Raw genomic sequence first — 14988 nt, forward strand, 5'->3', positions numbered from 1 at the left:
AAGAAGAAAAGGATAAATAGCCACTAGTAGAACTGAAGATCAGCTGCTTATACAGCATGGGAAATTCTACATATGCACAACATGGTAACACTGGGAACCGTCAGCTGCGAGTTACAGCTTCGTGACATTTCCCAACTCCCTGGGATTACGAGAAGTTTTTCTTCTGTCTTTCCTAATACTTCACTTAGTTACGATATCGTATATAACCCTGGAGTAAATTATACCGTAATCGACAACGTAGCCTTATCATACCCGATGGGATAGATAACGATTTCTTGTAAAAAATTCGTCTTTAAATTTGAATAGTTAATTTAGTAAATTAGAGAATGTCTGAAAAAACAATTCTGAAATTTACTGTAGCTATGGGTAAGGTATCTTAAAAAAAACCATAAAAACTTACCTTAATCAATTTTTAAAACTAGATGAAACTTAGATTGTTGTTAAAACAATGTAATTGTGTTATATTATAATCAGCATGCTATGTATTATGTGTTTGTTTTTGTAATGTATATACAGATAATTTGGTATGTTGTATTGTATTTGTTATTTAATAATTGTTATTCTGTTGAGTTCATTGGATTTTCGTATATTGTAATACGTTATATCCATCCCAATGTTATTATATTGTATATAATTATTATTGAAGTGTATTATTACCATGTATATAGAAACTGCATGTGAAACGTCACAGTTATTTTTACGTGTATCTTTTATATTATTATTATATTGTTTATTCTTATTGATAGCATTATAGTATCGACACTTATGTATAAATACTGCCATCATATGTAACTAATTTATTATTGGTGTGTTTTTGTTCGTAATAAATAAATAAATAACACCAAAATAAAACACGTAGTCAACTGCAATATAGTTATTTTTTGAAGTCCACTTTGAGAGCAGTCTCATTATTGTAAAACTTGCTAGCTGCTCATTAACCCATTTTACACAGTGGAATCTCATTAATTACACATTCAGTAGTGACACTGCATCATTATTTAATAATGAGATTCATTCCCCAGGCATACCTATGGTAATAAAAGTCAAAGTGAGGATTTTATATTTTTTAATTACATAATATCTGTTCTCATTTTAGGTGAATTTCATATTTTAAAGGCAGCTTACAGGTGCCGTCATCAGGGATTCATACCACGATTCTCAGAATTTTCCAAGTATATCTGTCTCAAATTTTTGTAAAACTTTGAAGCTTCATTTTTATATAAGCAAAATTAAGTCAATTGTAGTTTTTTTTCACTTCACTGGATTTATCTGAGCGTTAGCGCACTATCGAACCATAGTGGCAATGAGAAAATCGAAGATTAAATCAATTTTGAAGAAAAATATGTCCAAACACATGACATTTTAACATAGTCGAATATTCTATAATGTGAAAAAAATACTGTAAACGTTTATCATACTACAGTTACGTTTCTAAATATTGATCTTAGAAATGAACTTTCTACATTTCGTCCAGTCACAGCCAACCCTAACCTATATACCTCAGTGATGTTAGGCCTCGAGTGTTGCTCTAGATCTCGTCAGTAGTAATAATAGTTCTGACCGTCACGACGGATCACACTATTACAGTTCTTTAAGCGATGATAAGATATATTTAATAACACGAAACGACAGTCTAAGAAAGGTTTAAATTTCTACAATTACACAGCTTGCGTTTGCAGCAGAGAAAAGATTCGACGTCGATCTATTCTCATCCGTTCCTTTAAGGTCACGTCCCCAAAAAAAGTTTTCCTAAATTGGATTTTCTGGTAATCATTACACTGCAGGTTTCTCACTGTGATTTTTATATCCGTGGTTTAAAGTTAATTCTTGAAATTATATGTAACAGTTGATCGTGCCTAATATGTCCTTACTCGTAGAGATAGAAAACAAAAAGTTATTCATAATTAATTATTGCATTCAGTTGCAGTAAAAAATTACCAATAGCCTGTGTCCGTTTGCCTGTTGTTGATGAGTAAAGGTATTTTCATTAAAAAACAATTCAAGTAAATGAGTTTTTGTTTACTTTCCTACGCACTAATAGTTTCCTTTTAGTTTAATTTTTCAAAACAGTAGTTTCTTTTAAGGTGCTTTAAATTCATCAAAACGTTTTTTCAATAATTAAGAATTTATATCTTTTGTCACGTTATTATAGGTAAATTTTTACTGAACCTGGAACTCTGTGCAGGCCTAGGGATAAAAAAAGTAAAATCCACCACTGCAAAAAAAAAGAATTATCAGAGTATTCGAAAGTTCTGTATACAATCCTTTACTAAGGGAGATGTTAAATGTCTAAAACTCTGCTCCAAAAATGTCAACGGATAGTTTTCAGTTCGTTCACGCTCGGATACGAGTTTATTGATAATTATCTATTGGCAATCTACAATTTGAGACTGCTGCGAATGTAACACAAATATGCCACAGATATCATGGCGGTGAATGAACTATTAATTCGGAGAATTGTGAGTAGAATACATACAAATACACGTATTTCACCCATACTTAATTATATTACCGTGACGCTTTAATAAGTTCGGTAGATGCAACAGTATCCAACATTATTTGGGCAAACAGAAAATGTTCTACATTAAAAAATGGAAACGCAGTACTGCAATGTAGGTCAAACAAAATACTTGACGTGATGATTGTTAATACCACTCTGGTAGTGATTTGAGATCATCCGTTAAGTGGTTTCCACTCTTTGAAGATGTCGAAGTAAAGAGCAAATTCGTCATAAAGGCTAAATGTCACACTGCATTTTTTTATTGCTTCACCAGTTGTCACAAAATTATAAGTCGTAAGAAGTAAAAAGATTCTTGGTCGGTTTGAGGGTAACGGCTTTGGTTGGTTAATTGGAACAAATTGGGATTCCTGGAAGAAGATAAAGATCTTTAGAACTCGAGAAAGATCAATCTCTATAGAGCTGCAAAGATATCCTTAGATTCGTCCGTCATCTCATTAGTGAGTATTGGATAAAGTATAATACATCAGTAATATAGAACTATCCGTCATTTCAATTCTATTTATATCACATTCCAAACGTTTTTGTTTATCTCCTTTGCAAAGTAAGAAATGTTTTGTGTACTTATACTCCAATCCACTCACTCTCCGCTTTTTCAGTGTCTAATAATTAATTTTGTCACAGACTTGACTACTCTTTTCTGGAGTCGACATCTGTCTAGAGAGGTCCAGTAAGATCGAAAATTTGTAAAAAAGCAATTCATCCTTGGTGCAAGTGTTATTTATCCTTGCCTCGTTATTCAAATACATCTGAACGCATTAAGGATTAAATAACCTAACCACACACAGAGTAAATTAGAGTATTAGTACATAAAACACTTATTAACATTTTATACCAATGCTAGTGCTTTGCACGCCTTTGATAAAGAAAAAAGTATTAAGTAAAACCAAATATAGGAGGAAATAAAAATAACGACTGGAGATTAATGCGATACAAACACCAAACATCCTTGAGCAGACTTTGACATCACCTAACGGAAACACAACCTGAGCAATCCAGTGATATCATCCCTCCTCACGTCACGTTAAACAAGTTATCGGTCAGTCAACCTTAAAAGTCACCAATCCGAGTGGAACATTACAGTAAAGTCCCAAACATCTTTGACTGGTGACGCGGATGATCTGCTTACCGATGGAGAGGGGGATGTCGACTGCGCCTCTGATTTGTTACATGACATTTTTGACATAAAATGTCACGAAATTGCATTTAATTGCTTGACTTAATGGAATGCTACTGCATTAACTCCTAGCTTTACTTTTACCATAATTTAACTCGTCAAACCATACGAAATGTATTTGTTTAGTTAAATTTGTATAAACATTAAACAGTAATAGCTTAATATATTTCAGTACAGATTGAAACTCAAAAAGTACTTGCTTCACCGAACTTTAATCTGGATTTCACACCTAAAAGGTGAGAATACAACCAATATACCACATAGCCCTTAGTTTTTAGATTAATTTATTTTGTATTTGTCCGTTTTTGTCCTATATGTGTTTAAATACCCAAACCAACATATGATCGGAAGATTAAATACCCTTTAAACGACTTTGAACATTCATTAAATTTGTATAAAAGACTATAGTCGTTCAAAAGTGTGTTAAAAGTCAGAAGCACTTTCTTTACTGAAAAGTGTTTTTTGTAACGTTTTGATTTACAGACTGATTAAAACCTCTATGAATAATCATAAGCCACATAAGGTCGTATTTATGCGTATCCGATATGATCTGTCTGTGCAAATCGTGGCTGGATTTAGCTTTTATCATATGCAGTATGCAGAATCAAAATGAATATTCCTGTCTAAACTTGATTTATTCCCTTAGTTTTCCAGCAGCTCCGGAAGAGCCAGGCGAAAAGCAATTTAATTGAGTTGCTGATATGAACGTCACGAACGTATTAATAATTGAAATGGATAAAAAACTCCATATTTTGTTGAAGTTGGTACACTTAAGTTTGTACACTTTATGACAGTTAATTGTCTATTAGAGATTCAAAAAAATACTGAAATGTTTAAGACATAAAGTTCAAGCAATGATTGAAATTTACCTACATAGGAACCACAGTAGCAATATACGAGAATATTTTAATTATATTTAAACATATATTATTATTATTAGAGAATTATTTTATTAACTCATTAATGATATTTTAAAAAAATATTACTGGTTTTTTGTGTAATTTAATTCAATTACAACATTGATTATCATAATATACTCCCTATCTTCTCTTTATCTTTCTTCCTCTCCTCCAAGTTATTGTTCCTAAGGTTAAGAGTAGTTGATTTATTTTCTTGCATAATATTTTATAATTTACCTTTATTTGTCAATTATGAAAAGATTCTTTATTTTAGTTTAAATTACCTAAAAGTAATGTTAATAATGACATTGGAGCTATTATCAAATAGTAAGGCTTCAATATTTAATGGTTTAAAATTGTACAAAAATGTTAAAGTAACAATAATAAATATATCAAAATAAAATAAAAATTCTTTTATTCGTAATTGCGATTCTCAGATACACTGATTTTCAGAGCAAATCAGGTCACGTTTAAGTATTTCAAATTCAACATTCAAATGAACTATAAAAATAACTATTATTCTAATATATATTTAACTAAATTGTACGAGAGAATATATAAATAACAATAAATATAACAACACATACGTAAAATCCTAATTTATAATTTTTAAAACTGCAAAGATATAATACGCAAGGTATACTTTTGTTTAGAAACTATTTATAATTAAATTTTATATACTTATGCAGGAGTATTAATACAAACTTTCAACTGCCACAAAAAGTATTTAGGACCTTATTGCAATCATAACGCTATCCGTCCGTCTATCCGTCTAAGATGTTTGATAACTCTTGATAGAAAGGTTCTATAGGCTTGAAACTTGAGGTTTATAGATTCGTCTTGGCCAAAGGAATAAACCTTTGGGCTTTTGGGTTTAAAAGATCAAATGATAGTTCGTCCGCCTGTCCGCATATGCGATAAATGGTTATAGAAAGATACTAGAGGCTTGAAACGTGGATTATACATTCCTCTTGGCCAAAGGAAGAAAAATATTTATTTTGGGGTTAAAAGATCAAATGATAGTTCGTCCGCCTGTCCGCATATGCGATAAATGGTTATAGAAAGATACTAGAGGCTTGAAAACGTGGATTATACATTCCTCTTGGCCAAAGGAAGAAACATATTTATTTTGGGGTTAAAAGATCAAATGATAGTTCGTCCGCCTGTCCGTATATGCGATAAATGGTTATAGAAAGATACTATAGGCTTGAAAACGTGGATTATACATTCCTCTTGGCCAAAGGAAGAAACATATTTATTTTGGGATTAAAAGATCAAATGATAGTTCGTCCGCCTGTCCGTATATGCGATAAATGGTTATAGAAAGATACTATAGGCTTGAAACGTGGATTATACATTCCTCTTGGTCAAAGGAAGAAAAATATTTATTTTGGGGTTTAAAAGATCAAATGATAGTTCGTCCGCCTGTCCGCGCATATGCGATAAATGGTTATAGAAAGATACTAGAGGCTTGAAACGTGGATTATACATTCCTCTTGGCCAAAGGAAGAAACATATTTATTTTGGGGGTTAAAAGATCAAATGATAGTTCGTCCGCCTGTCCGTATATGCGATAAATGGTTATAGAAAGATACTATAGGCTTGAAACGTGGATTATACATTCCTCTTGGCCAAAGGAAGAAACATATTTATTTTGGGGTTAAAAGATCAAATGATAGTTCGTCCGCCTGTCCGTATATGCGATAAATGGTTATAGAAAGATACTATAGGCTTGAAACGTGGATTATACATTCCTCTTGGCCAAAGGAAGAAACATATTTATTTTGGGGTTAAAAGATCAAATGATAGTTCGTCCGCCTGTCCGTATATGCGATAAATGGTTATAGAAAGATACTATCGAATTGAAACGTGGATTATACATTCCTCTTGGCCAAAGGAAGAAACATATTTATTTTGGGGTTAAAAGATCATATGGTATTTCGTCCGCCTGTCCGTAAATTTGATAAGCGATTATAGAAAGATACTATAGGCTTGAAACGAGGTTTGTACATTCCTCTTGGCCAAAGGAAGAAACATTGATTTTATGGTTAAAAGCTCAAATGATAGTCTATATATCTGTCCGTCTGCTCGTCTGCCGTTACGCTCCCTCGGGTCCTTCTATACCACGTTGTATCTACCTGTAACAGTTGTTGTACCTTTTTGAGCCGTACAATATATTAAGATGGCTTGCTCTTCTTGCAAGTTAAATAAGCATATTCGTGGTATGAATGAAAAAAGCCATTCTTTGGAGTCTTTCTCTATTTAAATATGCCTGGTATCAAAGAAATGATATTTACACAATAGATTTATTATATAAATTTACAAGTAACCGCCTTGTACTTTTCCGTTGTAATTGTAAGAATTGTAATGTAATTTTATGAGAAAAGTTCAGAACACTACAAAATATCGCAAATAATTTCATTTTAAATTTTATAATTTGTGGAATCTGTAACAGAACATTTTTGAACAAGTTAGGAACGAAAAGAAATATCGCAAGTGATTTCATTTTAAACGTTTGAAGTTTGTGAAATCTGTGACAGAACATTTTGGAACAGGTTAGTAACGAAAAGAAATATCGCAAGTGATTTCATTTTAAACGTTTGAAGTTTGTGAAATCTGTGACAGAACATTTTTGAACAGGTTAGTAACGAAAAGAAATATCGCAAGTGATTTCATTTTAAACGTTTATAATTTGTGGAATCTGTAACAGAACATTTTTGAACAGGTTAGTAACGAAAAGAAATATCGCAAGTGATTTCATTTTAAACGTTTGAAGTTTGTGAAATCTGTGACAAACTTTTTTTCATTTGACGTGGGATTCAAAAACCAGGATTCGAAAGAATTGTGGCGAAGTAAGCAGAATTTATAAGTGATTTTAAAAATTTTGTATATATGAAAAATCCCCAGGTTTTCACGTTTTAAAATTGTAAAACCCGTAATAATACATCATATAAATATTTTAATATTTAATCAAATATATTAATAGCTGATTTAAATACCATAAATTATTATAAATGATAATTCAAGAAAATATCATTCACATTGCGAATCATTTGAGGAAAATTGTGCGTATAAATTTAAGTTAACTGTTTGAAGAGGATTTTATAATTTAAAAAACCTTAAATATTGTTTCACCCTCTCCTTCACCTACACACATTCTGTGTCTCTCTTTTCCCTTCCTACCACCATTACTACCTTTCAGTTCTCTCTCACCCTCCTTTTCCTCTCTAAGTACAAGTTTAGTGGTTAGACCCGTAGACAACGGTTTCTATAGTAAGAACGAAGTTTCGCAACAGTGAAATAGAAGGGACAATTCAATTTAAGTTAGCAGTCTCCACAACTCCGGGTAGTTTGATCAGACTGGGACCGGACCCATCCTAGTTAACTACAATGTTATGTTTGTCATCAAACTTAATTAAACTTCAGCTTCAAACTAGAGTTCATCCAGCCCTTAAAACCCCTTAAAAAGGTGCATATATTTACACTTTAAAGCGCACTTATAAATATTATGATGGGTAATATGTATATGTGTATCATAATTATTCTTCTCTTTTAAGAAACACTTGAAGCTATTCTATTGTCTCTCTCTTAAAGTGTTTAAGAAAAAAAGTAAAAGTTATAGTCAAATGAATATTACTCTCTGATTCTTATTAGCAGAGAGGAGGCCGATTCACTTATCTCTGTTGACTATAGACTGACATTGATAGGCTGACGGTTCTGACCCCTCTTCTCTCCAAGCTTAATATTAGAAAAATTCATGTTCTGTAACTGAATATCATATTTTATTTAATTTTTTCACTATGAATGCTTTGTTCATTGTATGTTCAGTATGACTAATTATCATAATTCTTAAATCGTATCCATAATTTATTCCACTTCAGATAATTTCATTCTGTTAAAGTTTTATAAAACTAATCAACACACTGCTCTAGATAAAAATAATAAACCTACATGTTTTGTCTAAAATGTACCCACAGACCATTAAGGCCCATGTAGGCTCTTTTTCCTTTAATATTTCTTAACTATACTGTAATTATGTGACAAATCAAATCTAATGATAAATGCCGCTTTTGTTTTATTTTAACTGTCTGTTTTAATTTATATGTACGGATTTATGTTTTTGCGATTAAATTTTTCTTTTTTCTTTAAAATATTTACCTCTGTATGTTAAATTATATATATTGTGGAAATATTTTCAATTTTATTTGAATATCTTTTAATTTAAGGAATATTATCTTAAAATAGTAATAAGGCCTAGAAAAAAAATCAATATATATTATTCTAAATATAGTAAATATCTTGCATTTAAAATATTTGGCCTGTATAGACTTTTAATAGCATAACTGGGTCTTTGTGGCCAAAGGCTTTGAAAATGGAAATTTTCAAAAAGTATGTAATATTGTTTCAAAGTTAATTTAATGAGCTTTCTGAAATATTTTTTTATTATTAAGTTAAACAAAATATTATAGCAAAAATCACGGCTTTGAATACTTTCTGTGCTATCTTATATGCATGAAAAGAATTCTATTAGAACTTTCTCTGTTAGAAAATTCTGCAAACACTTGTTAAAAATATATTTACGAAATATAGGATTAAAAGTTACATGATCTTTATTTATTGAGGAATATACAGTGCAATACGAAATAAAATAGAAATTTATTAATTTAAAGATTGATCAAGCACAGTATACACAGCATATTTATAAATATTTTTCTGTTAATCATTTCAGCTTTAAAAACATAGCATTGAGGATAGTATAATTGTAGGGTTCTATTACTATAGACTTGATGTTAGCATAAAGTAGTTAGATGTGTAGTACGCTGTGTTCCATTTTTTCCAATAATTAAAGGCAAAAATCATGAAGCTTAAAGCAGTTTATGTTTTCACACTAGGCTATTGGTGTAAATGAAAAATTTTCCCAGTTATATACTTATAGACTTTTAACTGATACATTATTCACAACTAATCTTATTTAAAAAGATACGACAGCAATACGTTGCTATAAAAATCCAAGAAACCTAAACTGATAACTTTTCTTGTTAATTCTTCACTATATTAATGCAGCACTATACAGATAAATTAAACTACACCGACACCGAATTGAATCCCCCTTTTGTGGTTATTTCCGGGGACGAACAGGGTAGGCAAAACTACGAGAGAAGATTGGTTTTGTGCGAGGTTTAAAGTTGGCTTAGCCCCAGGCTAAGCAAGATTACTCCGCCAACTCTATAGAAGATATCATGTCATTTTGTGGCTGAATACATTTCCATCTTATTACGGTGTTCCTTGACGAGCAGATCTTGTTATCTCTTAAGAGATGCTGCATCCGGAAATTACTAAAATTGGATGTTACTATTCTTCAAGCAAACGAAGACACTCGTGAAAGACGTGGGTTTATTACAAATGTTTAACCAAGAACTAGTTTTTGATTGATAGAAATAATAATGGTTGAGAAACATATTCTCAGAGATAAAAATTACTTACAAGTAACTCCTCTTTCAAGGTCTTCATAATACCCAGAGAGCGCTAGTTGTTGTAGGACACTGTGCGGGAGACGGTTAAGAGTTTCGACTCTTCGTAGTCTGGTGGCGATGACCTCCACATCTTTTAGACTACGGTCCCCCGGCCTGAAATAATAAATATAACATATTTTAACAAATAAAACTGTTTACATAATGAAGTGAAGTAACACTATTGTTTTCCCAGGAGAAATCACTTCTGGCCAGTTTATACCTTTCAGTTAAACCTACAGCAAGAGACCGATGTGTCACTTTAATCCGGGCAACGTTATAGATTTACAGAAGCGGAACCTCACTAACCGCGAATATCGAGATATTGGGGTGCCAGGATAGATAAATTGTCGAGTGAAAAATTACCTAGATATTGCAACTTTTTGAAGGTAGCACGCAAGCATATCAGCGCAAAAATTACAATTAATTAGGTGACAACACATTTATTAACTACCAAGTCGAGGATAAAGGCTGCATTCTTATTGTAAAAAGATAAAATGATTATTTAAAACCTATTCAAGCGTATTTACTATCGTACAGAATAACAACTTAAAATACTTAATAATCCAACTATAGTTATAATTAAGTCTTTAATAACTCTAGGAAGGATTCTCTAAAACATCCAAAAAAGAGCTCTGAAACATCATAATGTACAATAAAATTATAAATAAATAAATAAATATATATAAATATATATATATATATATATATATATATAAATGTAATGAAAGTAACTAAAACCCTTTAAAATAAAACTTTTTATTAAATACACGTGTTTCGGTTTTTAACCATCACTAGTGTCCATTAACCTCTAAATAAATAAATAATAAACAATTAGATATAATACATGTGGACCTTTTAAAAACATGCATGGTTAAAAACAGAACACGTGTATATAATAAAAAGTTTTATTTTAAAGGGTTTTAGTTACTTTCATTACTTTAATATTTATAGATAACCCTATAAGTGGAGTTAATAACATAATAATATATATATATATATATATATATATATATATATATATATATATAAATATAACATAGTTTTCTTTGGTCTGAAGGTCTTGATTAGTTAGGATATTCAATAATTTTGAAAATATTTTGGAAAATGACAAAAAAAGGCAGTTCAGTATATAATCTACTTAAACATTTCTTTAAACAACGGTTTAATACTTAATGTTTCAATAGTTTTTAATTTTACATGAAATATAATTATATACTTGATATGTATGCCATGTAAATTTAATGGAATATACACATTTTTAAAAACGGTTACAAATCGAGCTACTTTACAAGCTGAAAAGCTTTAAAATATACAAACTATATAAATATAACCCGTTTATTTAGGGTGTACTTTTAATCAAATGTCAAACCGTATCATATTATCAAGCCGATATTTGTAAATAAATATGAGAGGTTTGAAGAGTAGCTTAGAGGGTTGGGGCTCCTATGCAGCGTATATATTAAGCAATCTCCGGAAAGAAGTGATATGAGAATGATTAAAATATTCGTATCTTAACCAAATCGACCAAAAATGTGAGATTGCAAGATCTGATTTTAAATAAAACTCACGTTAAAAAGAGCCAATATAAAATAGTATCTGTAAGGAGCACCCGGGTTAGTTTTCAGATTTGCAACCTATGAAACACATTTATACTGATTTCCTGTAGGAATATGAGTAGCTTTGATTAATGCTCATATTTAATTCAGTGATTCCCGACAATATAATCTCGTTTGGAAAATGCGTTAGTGCGGTCACCCTTAGATGAGCTAAAACCGGAAGGCTTGAGTGCAATCGATCCTAAGCCTTGAGAACATGTGTTGTTAAATGATGCGCAACACATGCTTGTGTTGAATAAAATACAAAAAAATAGTATAAAATATATTTTTGTATTTGTATTTACACATGTTTTTTGTTTACATTCAATTAATGATTTCTTGACCAGCGAAAGCGGTTTTGATATTAAATTGTACTGTGGAAATGCATTTTGTGGTAAAAAATCCCTTGTGTCTTCCATCAAGGATACAACATAGAAAAACAAAAAAAATGCAAATCGGAATTTTACTAAAAAACTGTAGCTGGTAAAAACAAATATTTCTTATTTGGAAAATATGTCTATTAGAACAGATATGTCATACAATCTATATAAGGTAAAAAAACTGGATTAAACAATGGATCGTAATTCAAAACAAAACATGTGCTATAGAGGTAGAACATAAATCACCTGTCCACTAAACAGCGCCATGATTTGTTACTGCTTGTGTGAGGCCACCGGACATTCCACTTGATTAAGGTTCATTTCGTTTATTTCCATATTGACACTGCATTTTTTCAGTGATTTGTCATTTAATTTTAAATAATAATTTAAAAAATGTTTAGTTTACCTTAAGGATTATCTCTGGTAAAGACCTAGGCTACTATTTAATATTTACGATGGTTATTGTTACATTGAGATTGAAAAGCTTTACCTGGTTTCAAAGAGGATCATAATTATCAATTTATAGTTTTAAAGTGTTACATTAAACTTATGAATTAAAGCCAAGATTTTTTTCAAAATAATTCTTCATTGTAAAAATAACGAGAAAATAATGTATTATTAGGTAATAATTAATTGCATACATGATTTTAGTGGGTTACTAAAATATCAAATGTTGTAATAATTAAACAAACTCTATCGAATTTTTCAAGAAAATGTAACGGATATTCAATAACAAGGACTCACTCACTAACGCTTTCTGACTTTCAGCCTCAATCTTGCTTGTCTTCAAACTTTCAGTAGACAATAATCGAATCTATACCCTATATTCAATCAAAATGAATCAAAGACTCGGACATAAAAAGGCTACATTTATTCTTCACTTCAGAGTATAAATGCGACAAGATTCGATGTTATTCGAATGAGTTAACAGTTGGTTAGTAACATCAAGATTGTTTAAATTAGTCTTTCTTTAAAAAACCGTTACCAATTTGAGAGTAAAAGATAAACTAATGCCAGTTGAAAGTCATGAAGTTTAATTATAGACATTCCAACAGTCAGAAAAAAGCTATGAGTCCTATAAATCTTAATTAAAGTACTTTAAAGGTTAAAACAATTTTTATAGGCTGTAAAATTAATAATTGGGAAAGTCTCACAATCCTTAATTGATTTTTACTATTTGAATTAAAACATATTTTCCCATTTTTGTTCGCTTAGGGCAAGAAGATGAGAAAACTCCTCTCATTGAAATAATTGAGTCCTAAATGACTATAGCGCTTGCACCGAAGTAGTAAAATTTTGGATGGGTTCAGTTAGGGTTAGGGCCGCCTCTTATCAATATCCCTTGAAAAGAGGAAAAATGCCTTCTTCTTAGTCACAAAACCTTGAAAGAAGTAGAAGCGATGTCTGACTCAGCCTATTTCAGTCAAAGCAGGCAGGAGAGGCCACATTTCCACATTCAGTGTTTACTCTTATAAAATCTATAAAAAATAAACAAGCCCAACCCACTCCTAACAGTTATTCTAAACAGTCACCTAGATCTAGCGATTAGACCTCTCATTTTCTTTAAATTTGCGGCAAGTAATGTGCCGCTCCTGGACATCCATTGAATTGCCCAGATTGGAATAAACCTCCTAGATGTGAACTCTTCAAGCACTCATCTACTGGAGGAATTCAAACACATAGGCTATAAAAGATGGCAAACATACATCAAACTGCCTCTAAAGAATTATGATGCCTGCATTTAATGTATTTTTCTCTTATGCGAAAAATTATCAGTTCGAATAAAAACCTACAAAAAGAACAAATTAAAATACCAATGTTCAGACAAAACACTAATAGAACCGGATGTATGAATACATATATTTTATACAAATATTTGAGGATTAAATTCACTCTGTTTCATCTATTTATTAATTTTTAACGAACTTGCCTTTAATTTAGCTCTAACTGTCTGAAGTAATAAATAAATGTTAAAGTCGGAAGTTATTATGTAATGGAACAAATGAATTTCATAAATTAACGTGAACGAACAAACCCCAAATCTTATAATGACGAAGACAACGGAGGAACAAATAAACGAGAGAAGCGCCTCCAGCAAATTTGTATTAAGTCGTATAGCTTTGTCTGAGTTACGTTTACAACCGACAAATCAGTTTACATCCAAAAACTGGAAGTAGTTTTAAAATATTATTTACAATCAACATGTTTCTATTTTACTAAAATATTCTATTTAAAATCTCTATTTATGTTTTGAAATATTATATACAGTTAAAACGTCGTCTTATTGCAGAACATAGTGCAATTTCATTCTATATTCACGTTTCAATCTGGTTAGTTGACTTGTAAAAGTACGCTTTGAAAGAGCTCTTTAATGATGTAATTAAAACTTCTTAATTAAGTCACTTAATGCTGTCGCTAACGGAATGAATACCTAATGGTGTTTTCAACTTTGACCCCGTTACTTTATAATTCTAAAGTTCAGTTCATCTCGTTGCCTCTAGGTCATTCGATTCTTAATTTTTATGCCTCTACTTCATGTTCTCATACGATTGAAATTGCCCGTAACTCTACTTGTGATAATACATTAAATTAAGTTTTAAAATATATCTAAGGCAACTTTAGTTTGTTTAGTTTTCGAATTACAATGTATAAAAATACTAAAACAGGTACTATATTACAGGTTTATTTACAAGATTGAATGAAACTCAGTTCACATAAAATCCGTCGCCTCTCTGGTGTAGTCTAAACTTGTGAGATGATTCACAGCGATTTCTCATACAACATTGTTTTTAATAATCACAGACTCGACTTCAGGAATCTGGAGTCCACGGCCGTTGTTTGTTTTAACTCCACGATGCACAGAATTCGTTTTGCATGTATTCGTCACCGACTTTTAGATCTCTTAA

General features: G+C 31.0%; 1 protein-coding gene across 1 annotated transcript in view; it reads right to left on the minus strand.

The window, feature by feature from the left end:
- The window catches only part of LOC124366216 (rap guanine nucleotide exchange factor 4), a 965043-nt gene that overhangs the window by 363305 nt on the left and 586750 nt on the right, over positions 1-14988 (minus strand). Inside the window, exon 2 of the mRNA XM_046822602.1 lies at positions 10079-10221. Coding sequence (XP_046678558.1) covers positions 10079-10221 — 143 coding nt within the window. The remainder of the gene's footprint in view (positions 1-10078; positions 10222-14988) is intronic.

This window comes from Homalodisca vitripennis, chromosome 7 (assembly GCF_021130785.1).
Source record: "Homalodisca vitripennis isolate AUS2020 chromosome 7, UT_GWSS_2.1, whole genome shotgun sequence".
NCBI classification, from domain to species: Eukaryota; Metazoa; Arthropoda; class Insecta; order Hemiptera; family Cicadellidae; genus Homalodisca; species Homalodisca vitripennis.